The 22,401-nt window shown below is 37.9% G+C and overlaps 1 protein-coding gene across 1 annotated transcript in view; it reads left to right on the forward strand.

The window, feature by feature from the left end:
* Positions 1 to 22,401, forward strand: part of LOC128857117 (zinc finger protein hangover) — a 41,207-nt gene that overhangs the window by 11,617 nt on the left and 7,189 nt on the right. Inside the window, exons 2-5 of the mRNA XM_054092693.1 lie at positions 12,645 to 12,947; positions 16,614 to 16,757; positions 16,825 to 17,923; positions 17,988 to 18,389. Coding sequence (XP_053948668.1) covers positions 12,645 to 12,947; positions 16,614 to 16,757; positions 16,825 to 17,923; positions 17,988 to 18,389 — 1,948 coding nt within the window. The remainder of the gene's footprint in view (positions 1 to 12,644; positions 12,948 to 16,613; positions 16,758 to 16,824; positions 17,924 to 17,987; positions 18,390 to 22,401) is intronic.

The raw sequence follows: 22,401 nt of genomic DNA on the forward strand, positions 1-22,401 counted from the left end.
AAATAAAACAAAAAAAAAATATTATAAAACAAAAAAAAAATAAAAAACAAATAAATAAAGTAAAAAATAAACAAATAAAGTAAAAAATAAATATATAAATGAAATAAAAAACAAATAAATGAAGTAAATCACATAATGAAAAAAATGTATAAAAAAAATAAAATACAAAATTAAAATAAAAAAATAAAATACAAAAATAAAATAAAAAATGACTAAATAAAACAAAAAATTTATAAGGAAAGTAAAAAATAAATAAATCAAACAAAAAAATAAATAAAATGAAATATAAATAAAATAAAACATAAATACTAAATAAAATGAAAAATGAAATTAGGAAATAAATAAAAAAAATTAATAAAGGAAATAAAAAATAAATAAATAAAAAACTAAAAAGAAAACAAATAAATTAAATAAATTACATAATTATAAAAAAATAAATAAAAAAATAAAACATAAATAAATAAATAAAAAATAATAATAAAGAAACAAATAAATAAACAAAATAATAATGAAGAAAAAAAAACAAAAATAAAAAAAAAAAATTAAAAAAATGAATAAAATAAAGAAAAAAATAAAAATAAGTAAATAAAGTAAAATAAGAAATAAATAAATAAAATAAAATTAAAAAAAAAAAATAAAATAAATAAAAGTTAAAAAAAATATGTATATGTATATCTAAAAAATTAAATAATTAAATAAAAATACAAATAAAAAATGGAAAAAAATAATAAAAATTAAAAAATAAAAAAAATAATAAAATAAATCTAGAAATATCAGATTTCCGCGGTAATTATGGAAATTAAATTGTAAAATTATTATTCAGTTAATAAAAATATAATTTAAAAAAATTGTATCGAGATGGTGCTGAAAGCTGCAATATTGCATAAATCTTTCCTGTAAGGCGTTACTCTACAGAACCAACATAAATGTGACAAAAATATAGAACTGATTATAAAAGTAAAAAGTTTTCGCTACATAAATCATAATTTCACCACATGTGAGAAAATAAAGGCAATTGCCCAACATCGAAGGAGGCACACACGCATGCTTTATTTTCCTCTTTAGTTTTTTCTTATTATTTGCACGGCTTAAAAAAGCTATTTTACTACTTTGTTTATCTTTTGTTTGATATTTTTTGAAAAGCAATTCGAAAAATAATATAATATCTATTGAAGCTGAAGGCTTGATTCTGATGGAGATGTCATAATACAAAATCTTTGAGTGAAGCTATCTTCTATTTTTATCGTACTGGGCACTTCTAATCAAGGCACATTGAGCAGGTAGTAGTAGTAGAGCAAAAACAAATGTTTGTTTTTGGTCCCTAGAATGTAAAATCTATAAACAAATATTGACAGTTTTGAGTAATTGAAACAAAATTTGCGAATTTAGATATCAAATAAAAACAAAATCAATATTGCAACCCTGCTATTGCTACCTGTTCAAGGTGGCTTGATTCTAACTTTAACTTAACTACCTACCTACCTAGCGGCATTTCCATGGCAGCCGGGAAAAACCCGAGTCATTCTGGTAACGTAGAACCGACGGCCGTGTGAAGTGAGCGGTTCTTTTTTGTTGTGCCGTTTTTTTGGCCAGATTCAGATTTATACGAGGTTTGCACTTTGACCTCATGGTCTTTTGTGCCTTCTATTTGTCACAGTACCTCTTCCAAACCTAGTTCCCTTATTCAACTTAAGATAGAGCTGGGTTGGACTTCAGCGTTTGTGCGTTTCTTCTGGCTGCAAATGGCCGAGATGTCTCAAACTTCTATAGCGCTGTAGCGCAGCTTACAAGAATAAGGTGTATTGGGGTCTTCGGAGAGCCCGTAGGCATTCTCAGTTTATCCTTGATGAGAGTTATGCGTTTTTACTAAACCTCTTGTGGTTGGGATCTTTCTATCCGCAGCAAATTCACTGCTAAAAGGTTACAATTAATGCCGCATTAACATTTTCGATTCTTTGTTTCTGTAGCGAAAGCTGGTAATATAAATTTATTTTTATCTTTTTTTTAATTGTTTTGTTTTTTTTAATTTTATTTTTATTTTTTTTAATTGTTTTTTTTTCTAATTTTTTTAATTGTTTTTAATTTCATTTTTTATTTTTTATTTAATATTTAATTTTTTATTTAGTATTTAATTTTTTATTTAGTACCTAATTAATTTTTTTTTTATAATTATTATTTTTTCATTATTATTATTTTTTATTAGCGAAAGCTGGTAATATAAATTAATTTTTTATTTATTTTTTTTGAATTGTGTTTTTATTTTATTTTATTTTTTAATTGGTTCTGTTTAATTTTTTTAATTGTTTATAATATTATTTTGTATTTAATATTTAATTTTTTGTTTATTCTTATTTTAATTATTATTATTTTTTTATTATTATTACTATTTTTGTTATTATTTTTTTTTTATTATTACTATGTTTATTATTAATTTTTTTTATATTTTATTTGTATTTAATTTTTTTATTTTTATTTTTATTTAATTTTTTTTTTAATTATTCTTTTTAAAATTTTACTTTTTGTTTTTCTTTTTCAAAAAAAAAAAAAACAACGAAAAAAAACCTGCCTTCAAGTTTTCCACAATACAAAGTTTAATGCTGCATTGCTAGAGGAGTGCATTGCTAGAGGAGTGCAATGGGCTTTTAAGTACCAAACTCAAGGCAGGGTCCATTCCTTAACCCTCCGTTTCGGCATCCGGGTCTGCCCAGAAAAGCCTTTTTCAACTTTAAACGTGAATTTAACTTCTTTTTATTATAGCTAACGACTGGCACTTTCACCACAGTCGGTTCTACGTAACTGGAACGATCCGGATTTATATACAACAAGAACTGTCACTTCAGTAGCATTCTGCATATATGTAGGGGGAATGTTTATGCTGCTACAACAACAACAACTAGAGTTTCCAGGTAGCTTCCTAAAATTAAATTTTCTGTCGATTTATGGATATAACTTTTAAAAAGTATCCTTGAACGGGGCCAGACCTGGTTGCCCGAGTGTTTAACAAAAAAATGCTCAATATTCATAACTTTCCTTGGATTTGCGTGTCGCAGTATTCTTCGAATCCTTTCTTGAATTTTGCACAATTACTGCATTTCTTTTACGCCAATTTTCTCTTCAATGCATCGATCGATTGCACAACAAACAGTTGAATTGCGGATGGATTGAATGGGATTCGGTTAATTTTATTGTCGTTCCAAGATAGAAGTTTGGCGACGTTAGTGGTACGAGTAGGCACAATGCAAAAAGCGGGAGGATGCTGCACAAAGGAGTTCTGCGTGAGTAAGTGATTCTGGACAATGGACGTGGGCATGGGTGAGGTGAATGAACATCAAATGGACCACCGCCTTACTGTCGAAGTGATGGGCTGTACACTCGTACACCTTGCGGCAATTAGAGGCATTCCAACCTAAGTTTACGTATACTACAATATTTGCTTGGAAATGTATTCGTGGTGGTGTACAGTTTTCTTGCTTGCATATTTATGGGGGAATGTAAGTGGATATATGTGTGTATGTATGTATGTAATACGTAAGTTTGCAAAAGGGTACGTGTATGTGTGTGTGTGTGTCTGATTTTAATATAATGAAGAGCATAAATGCAGATTTATTTATATGTATGTGTGAATTTACCTATAATTATGTGCTTATAAATGCATTTATGCATACTTACATGCATACAGATATATATCTGTATCTCACCAAATTCCTGGCGTAGGCTACCCTTTTGCATCTCCACTTTTTCTTTTGCTCCTTTTGGTATGGGTAATTTTCTTCTTTGTTATTCTGCTGCTTTCTTCGATTTTGTTATGTCTTCTGCCGGGATAATTATAATTAAGATTGTTGTTGCAATTAACTACCGTTCAAACGTCATGCGATGAGACTTGTGTGTGCATTTACTATATATGGGTAAATCCATATGCTGCATGGGTATATAGTCACACAGCTATGTATGTACTTACATGTCATACATACATACACACATACAAACATGCATACAAGTAAATATATGTAGGCATATGTAGTTATTTGTATGCGTTAATGTTGCTACTTAACTTCATAGTTATGTTCATATGTATGCTAATTACTTGTGTATGCACATACATACATACATACATATGAGCACATACGCACGCATTTAGAAGCTTTTCGTATACATTTCCATAGCTGAGATGCTATATACTAATAGATATGGAATCAAGTATATACAATCGTGTAAAAACTGGTGGCAGTATCACTCCCATCTGACTGCTCCAGCCATTTTCAAGAAAACGCACGACCCCTTTCGGCAGGGTCCAAGTGCAATCTGGGGCCAAATGTGGGGTATGTAGGGCATGCTGGGAGAGGCTTTCTGAGAATTGCGCCTTTTCAAAACATTCAGAGTGGAGATGTGTCTGGGTGGACTTTTTTCTCGCAATGCAAACCTGTCATTAATAAGAATGGGCGGGTTTGACCATCAAAGGCCATACTATCTCAGTAATTATTGAATGTGATTGAAGCTTTGGCTAGAGAGGCTGCGGCTTCGCTGCCAATAGAACTCGGGTCCTACCTTCCTATGGGACAACACACCATCAAGGAGAAGTTTAGGAGTGAAGAACGAACGATAAGGGATGTTCTTCTTCTTCTTGATTAGCGCGATAACCGCCTACGCGATATTAGCCGAATTTGACAAAGCACTCCAATTCGTCGATTCTTTCTCGTGCGTTCCCACGACAGTCGCTTCTACGTAACCGGAACGACCCGGATTTATATCCGGCCAAGGACTGTCACTTCAGCAGCATTGCTTGTACATGTAAAAGGAATGTTTATGCTGCTACAACAACAACAACATTCTTTCTCGTGCTAGCCGGCACCAGTTTTTTTGTGCTTTGGAGGTGTAGGTGTACTCAGTTCACCTTGTCGTCCCGTTCAATTCTGAACATCTTCTCGAAGTTAATGACTTTTGTGCTATCAATCCTGGACGGCTGGCCAAGTGGGAGCTACAGACTCAGCAATTCCATGTTCTTAGATGACATCATTTTTTCTTTACCAAAATCTTCCCTAGTAATATTCAAAATTGTGTTTCACCATACCGTTGTCCCCATACCATTCTGTTATTATCACTGCATTAAACGGTTTTTATAGTGTATTTGGAATTTGAAGAACTTAGTGTGAACTTCTCGATCTGAGTTAAAAAAACAATTTTTACTATCGTCAGTCTAACTAATATGGTTTTCCGCCAAGTGTAATCTTTGTTCCACGATTTTTGTTATGGTTGAACATTTTCGGAAGCTTTTCGAGTTGAGAGAATTAAGAGAGTTTTTTTTCGAGCTTAAGTGAGTTTATTCCGAATTATTGCTGCAGTTAAATTAGTAGCTGACGAGCGTTTTAATTGTTTGGCTGAGATTTCTGGTATTTAAATGCTTTTTTGGCACCTTTGTTTTTCGAAGCTTCATAAAGAAATTTCAACTCGATCTCTGGATCATAATGCTTAGGTTAGGTTGTGGTGATAGTCGGTCTGTACGGCCAACTCACTGCGCCCAACAGCAAATTTCCTGGGCCTACGGTTGGGTGTGCTAGACGAAGACGACCGGTAGTCTTCACTGCATTGACAGGGTTTTGTATGCTGCTACAACAACAACAACAAACTCGCTTAGACCCCTCTTCTTGATGGTATACTCGGCTTGAAGAGTCTGCCGAAGGTGGGTCTAGGAATAGAGTACTCCATTTATTGCTTGTGACTATTCAGAGTATGGATCGCAATGTTTATGCCTACCCATATCAATGGAATTTCGTAATTCAATCATCACTTGCTGTGATAAAAGTTTTTTTTACCCTTGTTCACTTCTCTCGGGAGCATAGGGCCTCGACAAGACTCTTCCATCGTACACGGTTCTATGCTGTTGTTTTTGCACCGTCCCATGAGATGTCGGCATCTGCTAGTTTGCGCAGCATCGACTTTCACCAAGTGTTTTTTGGTCGACCGTGGCCTCTGCTTCCTTGCGCGTTCCAGTTCAGTGCCATTCGCGTGATGCTATCTGGTGGTTTGCTCAATGTGTGTCCTATTCATCGCCAATTTCTGCCTTTGATTTGCCTAAGGATGGGTTCCTCGTTCGTTAGTCTCCACAGTGCGTCGTTACTGATGGTGTTTGGCCAGAATATCCTGCAGATGATGGTGTTAGAGACCAGCCATGTTTCGCTTCCGTACAACAAAACTGCCTTCACGCATGAGCCGAATATTCGTAGTTTAGTGCGCCTGGAGATTTGCGAACTCCCCTATACTGCCCTTGCTTTGTTTAACCTGCAGTTGACATCTTCATCTGCTCAAATATCTGCCGTGATGATGCAGGCGAGGTAGCAGAAGCCTTCAACGAATTCCACCGGACATCCGTCAACCAATATCTGTCTTGTGTTATTGTGGTTAACTCTCATGGCCTTGGTCTTGGTGATGATGACCTCCAGCCCGACAGTGCCTGCCAACGCGACTAGTTTGTCCGCCTTCGCTTGTATGTCGGAGAGTTTGTGAGACGGGAGGCAGATGTCATCGGCGAAGTCCAGGGCCTCAAGATGTCTGGTGAAACTCTATACGATGCTGTTTTTGTGCAGGGTCTGTTGGCTCATGACGTCATCAAGGACGTTGACGAGGAGAAGGGATGACTGGGGACAACCTTGCTTTACGCCAGCGTTGGTAGTGAATGGATCGCTGATATCGCCTTTGTGAAGCACTGCCAGTTCCGAGTTCTCGTAGAGGGCTTTGATGAGGCGGATTATATTGGCGGGAACTCCCTTTCTACTCAGTGCCAGCCATTTTGCGATAAAAGTAAAGTTCTTAATTTTTTTTAGGTCAGCTGTTTTATCAAACACTACTGTTTATATTTTTCTCACAGCTGTACTTGTGTATATATGCGTATGTATGTATATAAGTTTGTACGTAGTTATTTGTAATGCATTTCGATGCACTTATTTGATTTACATGCAGTACATACATATTTACATGCAGGCATATATACATACAGGCACACATATATAAATGTATGTAGATTAACACACACATACATATATATGCATATATAGTCACTTATAAACACTCGCTTGCCCCTTTACGCATACATACGCACACACACCCATACGCTTGTGCATGTATGTATGTACGTACGTACCCATGTGTTTGCTTGCCTTTAATCATTATCCCTGTTAAATGACAAAGGGTTTGTGTTTAATCGGCTTGAGTGCTTCGCGGGCAATAACAAGCTCCAACTAACTATTCTGTGTACATCTATTTTCCGTTAAGTGATATGTGTGCTTGTGTGTGCTAACAACAACTAGTATGTACATATGCAGTTTGTATGCAGAAACTATTGGCATATGGCCTAAATGAAAAATTAAAATATTCAATTAAATACCTTTTATTCCTCCCACAAAGGGGCTATTTGATAATGCAAGGCGACAAGGTGATGACGACTCTCCTTTTGGTTGCTTATCACTTCCAGCTTCGTTTTGTTTCTAATCGCACTTGACTGTTTGTTTACGTTGACTTCTGTCTTTGCGGGCGGCGGCGTGCAAAATTGCATTTTGCATATGTTTGTATGTATGTATGTGTGTGTGTGGTATATTGTGAAATACGCATGCATTCACCCGAGCTTACAGCACCCTGTATATGTACAAACACATATGTATGTGCGTATGTGTGTACGTATTTCCTATATTTTCGTTGCAAGGTGCAAGGGGGTTGTACCCGTGCGGGTTGATGTGAGCGGTGTTGTAGTGTTGGCATAAGTTTATCCGCACACGCACACAAACACACACACAATTCTACATGCACTATGTTGAGCAGTAAAGGTCATTGACATCCCCAGCTGCTACTGCTGCAGTTGGTATTTCCTTGCTGCCTCATTATAACTACTGTTATGTGTATGTATGTACTGTTATATGTTTGTTTACATATGTATGCATGCTACCGCTGCTGTTCCTACTCGTACTGGCTCATACTCCTACTCCTATGCAGCTACCATTACTGCCGGTCGCCGGAGGTAGACGTAATTTGCGGCAGCAATTTAAAATCAATCTCCCAAATAGGATTGTGAAAATTTTCAAATACCATTTTAATATTTTCAGTGCGAATTAAAAAAATAAATATTTTACTAAGATAAATAAATCAATAACACAGTGCGACAATTTTAAGGCCATCGGCTCGGGCCCAAACCAAACCCATTGCAAATGAAAGTACTCATATAGAATACTAAAACCCTAACTGGGGTTTGGTCTACCGGGTCACAATTTTTTGTTTGTGCAGCGTATTAAAGCTTCGCAATATTGATCAAATGCCATATTAAGGGGACAGATACCTGTCAACGGCCATATTTTCCCTGATTTTCATTAAAATTATTTAAAATGAAGAAGTCCATATATTTTTTTTTTAAATTTGCATACAGTTTATTTATACATTAAAATAATATACATTTTTGTTTTTTATTTTAATCATTTAAAATGGCGGATGTAAACTCAATTCTTCCAGGAAGGTCGCAGTGGGGCTTCTCATCGGCGGGCATTGTAGCATCAGCGTCAGTGACCTGAATAGAAAAAACCAAACACTTTTTTGTTTATTAATTTCATAATTTCTATATGAATTAACAATAAATGTAAAAAAAAATCGCGGAACAAAATGCTCAAAAAAAAAGAATTTTGGGGTGAATTTTCCTATTTTTCGAAAAATTTTCGAATTGTAAATTCAGATAGAAAGTAATATAGAAGAGATGTGTGCAAAATTTCAAGGAGATCGGTCAATAACTTTTCTATTTATCGTGTACGCCAATTGGAAAAATATAGTTTTGAGAAAAACGCCTCTAAAGTTTGAATACATGAAAATTCAACCTCTCCCAGCGCTCGAACGCAAAGAATAGAGTCGTCACGGTTGACGATCTATAATGTAAGAAATACTTAAATTTACGTTCTTAAAATTTTTTGACATATTCTCAAAGGATTACATTAATATTTTATGAAAAAAAAAAAAACAATTCGAAATTTTACAGGTATCTGTCCTCTTAAGGTAGTAGTCTGGTAACTTACACGTTTTTTGGAGCAATGTTTGGGACATTTTTTGGAAGGGAAAATAAAATTCAATCGGTTTGATTTTGTGATATGTTATTAAAGGTATCAGAAGGTGTTCAAAACAATTTTTTTTTTTTTTAAATGTTTTGATATTATTTTTGTACACTGCAGCAAGCGGCAAAAAAAAGAGGTACAGTGGCTGGCCGGCGTGATTTCGTCACTTGTGGTCATCTGAAACAGAAATAACAAATTGCTTATTAATCAGTGTGCTTGTCGTTCTGGCGGGTAGTATGATCAAATGATTTTGATAAAAAATAACAAAATGGCGGACTTCGTAAGAAAATTGCCTTTTTTTAAGGTGGAAATCGGACTAAAAAATGGAAAGTTAGGGACGAAATAAATTAAATCTACTACCCGCCAGAACTATTGATGTGTAGAAAAACATATCTAAATTTCAGCTCAATTCGTTAGATAGAAAATTTGTTTTCACGACGGCCATCCGGAAAAACGTTGTTTTGAGAAAAACGCGTTTAAAGTTTTAGCAATTGAGCCGCGCAAGTACGAGCCGCTCTCATGTATGTGCTATAATTTCGTCAATATTTCGAATTTCGGTCTAAAATTTGTACAGTATATTACCAATATATCGCACTTTCAAAATATGTAAAAAACCGAAATTCGAAATTTTCAAAATAAGTTACCAGACTACTACTTTAAACAATACTGGTAAATCTAGTACAAATATTGATTTTTCTCAAATTTCCTCTTAGAAGACTTTTAGTAAAATTCAATTATAAATTTTTTTGTATAACATTTTAACCTGTTGAATCACACCGTTATGTGACTATTTAACCCATTTTTTCAAAAATTGTTCAAAATCACTCTTAAACTGGGTATTAAAGGGTTAGTATGTTCTACAAAAAGATTCCTTGGAAAATTTCACTAGGGGTTGTCAAAGACATTGAGCATCTATGGGTTAAACGTAGTTGAAAAATGTAACATAGTTGAAAAATTTAATAAAAAAATCCATATAAATATTGCATGCTTTCATTTTAACGATACCAAACTTCCATACATATGATTATGTGTTTGGCCGTGCTCCTCCTCCTATTTGTGGTGTGCGTCTTTATGTTTTTCCATAAATGGAGGGACCTACAGCTTTAAGCCGAGTCGCCTACGGCAAATGGTTTTTTATGAGTAGCTTTTTCATGGTAGAAATAAACTTAGAGGTTTGCCAGTGATTGCCTGCCGAGGGATGACCGCTATTAGACACAACTTTTTCTATCATTTTGCTGTGTCGTGCACTGAGATTCGAGCTTACGCACATCCAAATGGTAGTCACGCACCAACCCATTCGGCTATGGCAGCCGCTTTTTTATTTGCATCTTAAAATCTAGAAAACGCAAACCAATTTGATATTGAAGATTGAGTTTCAGCTGTCGTAATTTTTATTTTGCTTATAGCCGTTTTTTTCTTTTAACAGAATTGCACACATAAAAGGTTGTTCTTGTAGTAGCAGCATAAACATTCCCTATACATGTGCGGGGAATATTGCTGGAGTGACAAGTCCTTGGTCGGATATAAATCCGGGTAATTTCGTTAAGGCAGAATTGACTGTCGTGGGAATGCACATAAAAGGTTAAAAAATTCAGCAGCAGACGCTGTTACCGAGTCACATTTTGCGTGACTACAATTCAATTGAACCAAATATGTTTGATGCCCATTGGAGACACTTGACAGAACAAGTTTTTTTTTTCTATTAGTGAAGTTTTTTGAAGTTGGGTCTGGTAGAGCAGAAAACGAGGTGACTCCTGTCATCCAACAAACAGTCGGCGCACTCGCGTATCGACACCCACGTCACCGTTCGTAGTTATGATTTCGAGGTTGCAATAGACTTCATTTATCTAGGGACCAGCATTAAAACCGATAACAAAGTCAGCCTTGAAATTCAACGTAGATTCTCTCTTGCCAACAAGGGCTACTTTGGGCTGAGTAGGCAATTGAGTAGTAAAACTAACACCCTACAAGGCTCTTATCATGCTCGACCTATCGTATGGCTCAGAAGCTTGGACGATGACAATATTCGATGAAGCGACACTTGGAGTGTTTGAGTGAAAGATTCTGCGCAAGATTTTTGGACCTTTGCACGTTGGTAGCGACGAGTATCGTAGACTTTGGAACAATGAGCTGTGTGAGCTTTACGAAGACATAGACATAGCGCAGCGAATAAAGATCCAGCGGCCCCGTTGGCTGGGTCATGTCGTCCGCATGGATACAAACGCTCCGGCTCTGAAAGTATTCAATGCGGTACCAGCTGGTGGTAGCAGAGGAAGGAGAGGGTCTGCTCTGCATTGGAAAGATTAGACACGAGAAAGAAACGACTCTCGCGCATTGTTAAACTCGGCCAAATTTTTAATTGAAAATAACTATACTGAAACTTTTAGCGACGGGTGCTAAACAAATTGATGATTTTACCGACCAGCAGCAGACTTTACTTGGATGTTGTTTTAATAACACCTTGAAATTCTCAGCGCGCCTTCTTTTGCGAACGCTAATATAGGAACGATGAATTAAATGAAAAATTCAGACTTTTTGCGATGAAACCGGTCGTCTTCGTCTAACTCAGACCAGTGCTGTTTCGACGGGTTGAGTCCAAGGGGAGAGGAGTGTTAGGTGAATAGGTTTGATGGGGCATGTGAAAAGGTGGTTAGTGTTGTGCGGGGTGCCTTCACATGCTGGACATATATTGCGTATTTCGGGATCGATTCTGTATAAAAGAGGAGCTTCTCTTCTTCTTAATTGGCGCGATAACCGCTTACGCGATTTTGGCCGAGCTTAACAAAGCGCGCCAGTCGTTTCTTTCTCGTGCTAACCGGCGCCAATTGGACACACCAAGTGAAGCCATGTCCTTCTCCACCTGATCTTTCCAACGCAGTGGAGGCCTTCCTCTTCCTCTGCTACCACCAGCTGGTACCGCATCGAATACTTTCAAAGCCGGAGCGTTTGTATCCATTCGGACGACAAAGGAGGAGCTTAACCTGCCTAAAATGCAGAACGCAATTGGACCAAAGTTACGCGGGTTCCGCAAGGCAGCTGAAGCTCTTTGCCTGCAATGCATTCCCATGGCAGCCGGTTCTACGTTACCGGAATGGCACTGGGGACTAAAGCTGCTGACCCGATAAACTAACTCTGTCTGGTGCACTTTGCGATGAGATGTTCCAATTTGGTGTCATACCCACCAAGGGGAATCTATTAAAGGTGGTGTTGGTAAATCAGCTGAGTTGTTTTTTTCTTTCGCCGGGTCCATGTGGCTGTCAGGCTAGAATGAAACAAGGCGACTTCATTATTTCTTTTCTAGTTTCTCAACACTTTGCTTTGACTATCAAACGTACAGAGCATTGTTGTTGGTCTAGTGTCACCACTTTTATTGAATGCGCCTCGATATCCACCAATATAGGGTACTTACTTCATCGTGTCAATGGTCTTCCATTACTTTGAGGTGCCATATTCGACTGAGATTAAACAATTATCATTTTTTCTGCTTTAAATTTGAAAAATATAACATTAATATATATTATTTTCCTATCCTCTAATAATAATGTTTTCTCCCTCTAATATTTTTAGATAAATCCCGATGATCACCTATCGCTGCGCATCTGTCATGCGTGCATCAGTTACCTGAATTCCTGGCAGAGCTTCAAGAATCGTTGCATTGCCTCGCAAAGTAAACAACGCAGTTGGTTGGATTGCAATAAAAGGCAACAATTGCTCGACAACAATGTTAGCATATCAACAATTGGTGCAGATGGCACCAATCAACAGCAACAACAACATTCAGAGGATGGTGAACAGCAAGCACCGAGTTTAGCATCATCGATTTTGGACGGCATATCATCGTTAAAGAAACGAAAATCGTTAACTGTTTATGTGAGTCCTAAAGAAAAAACCCCAACTACTACTACTACCACTACCAGTGCTAGTATTCCTACCACTACTACTACCACCACTACTACCACTACTACTGTTGCTACTAATAAACAGCAATTGCCAGCAACAATAACATCCACAGCGTTGCATGTAAAAAAGTCACAACAACAACATGAACAGCAATTGCTGCTGCAACAACAAATGCCATATAAAAAGTATAGCAGGCCATTTGCGCCTACAGCTGGTTTAATTGGTGTTGCTGGTGCTGGTCGCCTACAATCGGTGGCGCTGCCACAGCCACAGCCACAGGCACCATTGCGTAGAGTCAGGCATTATCATCGCAGTCAACATCAACAGCGGCAACAGCAGCACCATCAGCAACAACAAAAAGAATTGCAACAACATGTGCAAGCTGAAGTGGAAAAGTATCAAAGGCAACAGCAACAACAGCTGCTGCAAGAGCAGCAAAAGTTGCTAGAACAACAGCAATTGCAGCAGCAACAGCAGCAGCAGCAACACCAACATCTACAGCAACTGCAAACGCAGCCAATTGCTGCCGCAGCGTCCACTTCGTGTCAGAGCGCCGCGCAGCAATTGCGTTTCTTTAGACGTTACACGTACAACAACGTAAACGTATCGAGAACAACGTTTTGCATATATATATATATATATATATGTGTATATATGTATATGTGTTATGTTACATACATAGAAATATTCTAGCCTTCGCATATTGCTTAGGTTTTCGTTTTCGTTTTTGTTTTTCATTTTAATTGCAATTCAGTTGGCCCTTTAGTGAGCGCAGAGGGATGAGACAAATTTTTTCTATTGGTGGCTGCGTCCCGATCTTTTAAATTATTTGAAAAACCCTAGTTCTAAAAACTTGGATATCCCGGACTACATATAACCGCGTCAAGGAGCTCAAAGTACTAGCCGGTAGCACTTGGGGTAAATACAAAATAAATGTTGCTAGTGACATTTAAAGCATTTTGGCTGATGGGTTTTGAGTAGGAATGTCCCTTACAGGCACTTGCTTTCATCATCTCTCGACAGTTTCCTCGGTAGTCGTTGCCACGTAACCGGAACGACCCGGGTTTATAGCCGGCCAAGGACCCGAATATGTATGGGTAGTGTTTTTGCTGCTACAACAACGTCATTTGTTCGACCGTATTGACGAGATCCAGTACCGAACATAACCACAACTACCGGCTCAAACAGTAGTGCAGACTCTTGAAGTTCTCTTACTCTACACGAAACATCTAACCCCAGCCACATATAATCAAGGATTCCGAAGAGTGCACATCACTCATCGCCATAAACAGCCACATTAAAAGCGGGCTTAACCGGAACCGCGCCTGCGAGAGGACTGTCCTAGTAGCGCGGAACCTGAAGAAAGCTTTCGATATAGTCAGCCACTCCTCTCTACTATATGATATTTTTCAGTCGACAATCCCGCCGAGGCTGAAGAGGTGGTCCGCAGTTTATTTGAGTCGTTTGGTAATATTTCGAGACCAAAACTCGAAACAGAGGCAGATAAAACAAGATGTTCCGCAGGGTGGTGTCCTTTCACCCTTGCTTTTCAACTTCTACATATCGAAGCTCCCCCAACCACTAGAGGGATAGATGGCCGGTGCAGATTACCATGGCAGCCGGTTCTATGCTACCGGAATAACTCGGGTTTTTCCCGAACAAGTTCTGACAACCCAGTAAAGTAGCCCTGTCTAGTGTACCGTATGGCCGGTGCTCCAAAGTCAACGATTACCTGAGCAGTCATTCTCGCTTTTTCACTGCGGGGAATCTCCTTTTTACCACCGAGACAAAGGAGGGCAAACTATAGCTTAAGGTTAAGGTTGATGACATACCAATACCGACAGTAAACAATCCCTTCTCTGCGCACACAACCTCAATTGCTACTAAAGTCCCAAACTGCAACAAGGTGCGCAAATCGCTAGTCGGCAGCACTTGGGTCAAAGACAAAGAAATCTTGCTGACGACATTTAAAACAATTGGCCAACCGGTTCTGAATTATGCTGGGCTAAGCTTCAGACATGTCAAAACACTGCAATCAAGAAAGCCACGGGATGCCCCCTGATGACCCCCGTACAACATATAATGAAGCACTAATGCTCCCAGTGAGAGAGCACAACAAAATGCTCCGCAAACAGTTTCTCCTAGGGTGTTACCATAGGTATAACACCAACAGACCCTTACAACCTCTGAATGCCGCAATCGGAGTCCAACCACCACCCACAGCAGATGAAGGGCTTTAGCTACCCAGAGAGATTCGCGTAATTTTGCCCCATTGCGTTCTGGATACTGTAGCAGGTTAAACTTTTACTTATCCTGAATCGACGCCAATATACTCAATATATATTCGCTATGTGAGGGAACCCCGCACGATAAAATAAGAAATAATTGCTGCGCACACTTCTGTTAGATGTTTGGCAGAGCTCCTCCTGTTTGTGGCATGCGTCTTTGATGTTGTTTCACAAATGCAGGGTCCTACAGCTGCAAGCCGACTCCAAACGACAGATATTTTTTATGAGGAGCTTTTTCATGGCAGAATACACCCGGAGGTTTGCCATTGCCTGCTGAAGGGCGACTGCTATTAGAAAAAATGTTTCTTCACTTTGTTGTTTCACCGAGATTCGAACCTACGTTCTGTCTGAATTCCGAATGGTAGTCACGCTCCAACCTATTCGGCTCCGGCGGCTGCTATTTACATATCCCGTAAATCCCTCTCCTTTGGAGCCAACCCGTCAAAACAGCATATTTGCCGGGCCTACCGTTAGATGAGCTGGACAGTGACGATAAGTGACTACACCCCACTGGATGTACTGCTACAAAAACAATAACAACAATCGACAAGTAATAAAGACATTCAACTATTCATATCCAAGACAGTCTTTTTTTGCGTTAGCGGCATGTCCAAGAGTGATTTTCGGCCAAAGACTCTCACTTAAACAGCTTTACCCGAAACTGTAGGGGATGTCGTATGATGCCACAACAACAACATCAGCATAAACATACCCTCTTACTGATTAATAGACATTTTAAATACATCATATTTTCAGTTCCCTTGACCTGCTTGAATAAAATGGATGAATGCCCGATTTTCGTACTGTTAAAACTACATTTAACAATATGTAGTATAGATAGATAGTCCTTTGTGCCCTCTACTCATCACCGTATCTCATTCAGACCCTGTTCTCTTATTAAACTTAAGATAGAGCTGGGTTGGACTTGCACGTTTGTGACTTTCTTCCGGCTGCAAATGACTGAGATGTCTCAATCTTCTCCGCGAAAAAGGTGCATTGGAGTCTCCTGGGATTGCATAAATATGCATTGGATAAACAAGTTAGGTTATATCCGACTGTGATCTGCTTTGCGCTACTAGAAACTAATCGTCCAATTGAAATTATTACTTCCATAGCTCATAAACCATTCCAGCGTACTTTCGTTCCTCAAAATTCTTTAATTTCTTTTCAACTAACTTAATGAAATTTTCGTCATAAAAATTATTTCTTTTTTCAGCCAGTTCCTAAAATTTGTATACTTAAGGTCTTCACAAAAAAAAAACATGCTTATAAATATTTAATATAAGAAAAAACATTTAGGCACACACATCAATGGGCTTTACAATTTTCTCTTCCCTCTTTCCCACAGCCTTTGCCAGCTGTAGAAATCAAAGATGAACCCCTGGATCCGGATGATGATTACAGCGCAAAACAGCATGACGAGTCTGATGACATGGTTGATCCAACACTCTTCTTGGAGCGCACCGAAGAGGAAGGCGACGAGGCTTTGATGGTAGGTTTTGCGTTGATTTATTTAATTGTCATTTAGTTATTTTATTTATTCTCTTCTATACCTGCAGGAGCACATGTCCTATCAATATGAAACGCCACGCCCGCCTATCGAGCTTGCGGTCCTTGCCGATACCAAGGAAGCTTCTTGTCGCGCTTGCAATCTGAAGTTCTCGACACGCGCCAATGCGCGTCGTCATGAACGCAACTTACATCCAAACCTTTTCGAACTGTCCACTTCAACGCCAAATAATATGCCCGTCACAAAACCGACGCCCGCGTTGGCCGCCGCCTTAGAGTTGCAACGTGCATCGGCAGCGGCGGTAGCTGCGGCAGAAGCTTCGAAAGCCGCCTCTGGCATTATAACACCGCTCAAATATCGACAGGAAATCGTGAATGCATTCAACAAATGCGAAATAGGTGGTTTCGACTACGAACATCCCGAGAAGTATCAACACCATTTGACTGATGAGAAAATCGTGTTCCTACAACAGAACGACGAGTTCTTACGCCAATACCAAAATATGACTTGCCGTTGCTGCAACAAAACGTATTCGACATACAAGAATTTCATGGCTCATATGCGCAAGAAATATCTGACATTGCCGCGCAACCTTTGCTTCAACTGCCTCAAATTGAACGACTCCAAGGCATTGTTCATATCGCATTTGAAGCGACGTAATTGCATCAATCTGTATAAGGTGTTGCATGCGTTGATGGCGAAGGACTCTGGCTTTGCTGCTGCAGTAACTGCGACAGCGGCGGCGGTGCCCGAGAAGTTGCGCGCTAAGGAGCTGCTTGTGAACAAAATGTACGAATGCAAATTGTGTCCGAAATGGTATCGGCTTAAGTTGGAATTCCGTTCGCACGTTTACGATGAACATGCCGACATGCAACGCAAGGATACCATGCAGAAACAGTGCTGCTATTGCGGCTTGGAGCTGGAGGACGCAGCTGAGCGTAAGCGTCATTACAATAATATGGATTGCATTGTCTCGTTGCGTTGTGTTACATGCGATTCGAAATTCGATAAACATCAGAAATTCCTCGATCATGTCTATGAAAAACATTTGGCCGGTTTTGGCGATCAATCTTCAGGAACGGCGCATAATATCAGCGCAATGAGCACTGAGAACTCGCCGGGCAAAAAATCAACGGCTGGTTTGGGTGGTGAGTTAAATGTGGTAATTTGTGTGTGGCATTTAAAATTACATTCTCTGTATTGCATATTTAGGCGCTTCCTCCACCGACGAGTCACGCAGCAGTCACCAGGCCACCTCATCGACACAGCCAAAGTCACAGTATTTCTCGCGTATGCCGCAAGCTTGTCCAATATGTGACCAACAATATAACAACTACAACAATGTGTTGCGTCATATGGAGTCCAAGCATCCTGATCAATTGCCACAGACTTACAAGTGTGTCAAGTGCGGCATTGGCTATCCACGCCTGTCCAACTTGCGCGAGCATATGGTTAGCGCTCATGCGGCGGACAAGGCGCGTCATACCGGCTTCGAGTACATAGTGAACGCGGACGCGGTGAAAATAGCCTATGGCACTACGCAAAATGTCTATACAGGACGTTATGATTACGTGATGAAAGATTTGATGTCGATAACGAATGGCGGTTCAATCGGTAGGTCATGGGTTACATTTTAGCTGCCTAGGTAGTAGTGGGGTAGATAAAACAACGAGGGAAAGTAATGTTATAATAATAAATAAAAATAATAATAAAAATAATTAATAAAAAAATGAATAAAAAAATATAAAAAATTAATAATAATATTGTAATAAAAAAAATTAATTATAATAAAAAAAATTATAATTATAAAAACAAAATTAATAATAATAATAATTAATAAAAAAAAGAATAATAAAAATAATAGAAATTAATAATAATAATAAAAAAAAATTATAATTATAAAAAAAAAATAATAATAATAATTAATAAAAATAATAAAAAAAAATTAATACTACAAAAAAAGTAATTAATAATACAATAATAAACAGAATTAATAATAATAAAAAAATTAATAATAATAAAAAAAATTAATATTATAATAATATATAATAATATAATATAATAAATTAATAATAATAAAAAAAAAATAATAAAAAAATTAATACTAATAATAAAAAAATTAATACTAATAATAAAAATAATTAATACTAATAATAATAATAATTAATAAAAAAAAGAATAATTAATAATAATAATAAAAAAAATTAATAATAATAATAATTAATAAAAATAATAAAAAAATTAATACTACAAAAAAAAAGTAATTAATAATACAATAATAAAAATAATTATAATAATAAACAAATTAATACTAATAATAAAAAATAATAATAATATATGTAAATAATAATAATAAAAATAATTAATATTAATTAAAATAATTAATAATAATAATAATAAAAGTAATTAATAATAATAAAAATAATTAATTTTAATCCCACATTCATGTTACACAGACTACCAGAAAGCCCTCGACTCCGTGTCACATAGCTGGCTGATCAAAGTGCTTCAAAATATACAAAATGCACCCAAAATTATTAAACTTTCTACTAAACACAGTGAATAAAGGGTACAACAGAACAAATTGACATAAGAAAGGGAATATTTCTAGCTGACTCTTTAAGTGCTCTCTTGTTTTGTCTCTGTTTTAATCCTCGTTCCAACACCCTCATAACACAATACAACAACATGGCTACAATCTAAAACATGAAAAAATTATAAAACACAAAAAAAAACATCTTCTAGACGACCTTCATCTCCATGGACGACTTCAAACTATACATATCCACACAAACACCCTGGAAAACACTTTTTAAAATCACAGAACAAATAACAAACGATATAAAAATGAGTTCTGGCAGCAGTAAATGTAAAGCACAACACATGGAGAAAAGAAAATGGATTGACGCACTCACTGGACTGACGCACTGACTGGACTGACTGAAACATTAAACACGAGCAAATTCTTGAAAGCATAGAAGAACATGAAACGTACAAATATCTTGGATTCCCACAAAGTACAAAAATAGGCCACCACACCTCTATTAAAAACCAGCTTTAACTACAATACAAAAAACGCCTTAACCAGATGCTTAAAAAACAATTGAATTTCAAGAATATCTGTGGAGTATTCAACACGTGCACCATATCAATACTGACATACTTCTACGGAATAATAAACTGGACCAAAACTGATATTGACCACCTGTCGTTTCCACGACAGTCGGTTCTACGTTACCGAAACGACCCGGATTTATATCCGGCTAAGGACTGTCACTCCAGCAGCATTCACCGTATGCAAGTATGGGGAATTTTTATGCTGCTACAACAAGACAACTTACCCAATATAGAAAACTTCACCCCAACTCATGCACACAAAGACTTACAATAGCAAGCCTAGAAGGTGGAAGAGAATTCATTGATATCCAAAATCTTCACAATAACCAAATTTAAAAACTAAGACAAATTTTCTACACCCATACATCCGATCTAAACAAAGCAAAGCGCCACTAAACCTACAAAACACTGAAATACAATAACAATCACCCAAACAACAGTTGAAGAAAAGAAGACGTCTTGGGCTCAGAAACAGTTACTTGACAAGCACTTACACCTTATGGAAGACCCAAATATTGACAAAATGAACAGTTATGCCTAGCTGCAGAGAAGAGAGCTTCATTCTGAAACGGAAAGATTTATAATTGCCGTTTAAGGTCAAGTAATACTAGGTACGGTGCACTAGACAGGGCTAGTTTACTGGGGCGGTAGGCATTGGTCGGGGGAAAAAGTTGAGTCATTCCGGTAACATAGAACCGGCTGCCAAGGGAATGTAAAAGAGCACAACAAACTGCTCAGTAAACAGTTTTTGCTGCTTGAACCAGAGCCGTCTCCCAGCCAAATCAGGAAACACCTCTTCAACTACTCCGATGAGGTCCAGGACAAAACACATCGACAACTACTGGACTGAACAGTGTTTAGATATACGACATATAACGACATTCAACGGGAGACATTTACCACCTTTTTAAACTCCCAACCCCTGAATACCGTACTCGGAGTCCAACAACCACCCACAGCAGATGAAGAGCTTCAGGTACCCAGAGATCCGCGCAACTTTGGTTCAACTGCGTTTGGGATATTGTAGCAGATTTAATTCCTACTTAATCAGAATCGACTCCGATATACCCAATATATATCTGGCATTTGAAGTCACACCGCACAACACTAACCACCTTTTCACATGCCTTATCAAATCCACTCATCTAAAACCCCTCTCCTTCTGGAACCACACTGTCGAAACAGTACATTTTCTGGATTCACCCTTAGGGTGCGGCCAGAGTGAACGCTGATGCCGAGCCGAGCCGAGCTTATTGACGCTTATTTTCATGCGAGAAGAAAATTTGTATATAATAGGACTATGAATAAGTTCGTGCGGTTTTTTTCGAAATTTGAAACTTTATTGACGTAAAATGGTTACAAATTTAATATTCAAAATATTGTCCATCGCTTACTACTACTTTTTCCCATCTTTCTGGCAATTCACGGATTCCCTTTGTGAAAAATTCGGTCGGTTTTGCCGCAATCCACGAATCGATCCATTTTTTGACTTCATCGTAATTACGGAAGTGCTGGTCAGCCAGGCCATGTTGCATCGATCGGAAGAGATAGTAATCGGATGGCGCAAGGTCTGGACTATACGGCGGGTGGGGTAGGACATCCCATTTGAGCGTTTCTAAGTATGTTTTGACCACTTGTGCAACATGTGGCCGAGCATTGTCATGTTGCAAAATAACTTTGTCGTGTCTATCGGCGTATTGCGGCCGTTTTTCTCGCAGTGCTCGGCTCAAACGCATCAATTGTCGTCGGTAGACATCCCCCGTAATCGTTTCATTCGGTTTCAGTAGCTCATAATACACAACACCCAGCTGGTCCCACCAGATACACAGCATAACCTTCAGGCCATGAATATTCTGCGCCGACGTCGATGTTGAAGCATGGCCAGGGTATCCATACGTTGCCCGACGTTTTGGATTGTCGTAATGGACCCACTTTTCATCGCCAGTCACAATTCGATGCAAAAAACCCTTTCTTTTGTGCCGTTGAAGCAGTTGTTCGCATGCCATAAAACGGCGTTCAACGTCTCTTGGCTTCAATTCATACGGCACCCAATGGCCTACCTTTCGGATCATTCCCATGGCTTTTAAACGTTTGGAAATGGTTGATTGATCAACTCCCAAAGTTTTTGCAACCTCTTCTTGCGTTTGAGCCGGATCTTGATCGAGCAATTCCTCCAATTCGGTATCCATGAACTTTGGCGGCGCACCCTCGCGTTCTTCGTCTTCCAAGCCAAAATCACCACTTTTAAAGCGTGCAAACCACTTCTGGCACGTTCGCTCAGATAGAGCATGCTCACCATAAACTTCCACCAAGATACGATGACTTTCGGCTGCTTTTTTCTTCATATTAAAATAATGAAGAAGAATTCCCCGCAAAAACACATTATTTGGCACGAAATTCGACATTTTCAAGTGTGGTAAAAATATTGTTGTTTACGCTTCAAATAAAAAACTTATACTGACGTTTGTGCCTTACGACAGTAGCTCTCCAATGAATGTTTGGAAATGTG

The sequence above is a fragment of the Anastrepha ludens genome, chromosome 3 (assembly GCF_028408465.1).
Source record: "Anastrepha ludens isolate Willacy chromosome 3, idAnaLude1.1, whole genome shotgun sequence".
NCBI classification, from domain to species: domain Eukaryota; kingdom Metazoa; phylum Arthropoda; class Insecta; order Diptera; family Tephritidae; genus Anastrepha; species Anastrepha ludens.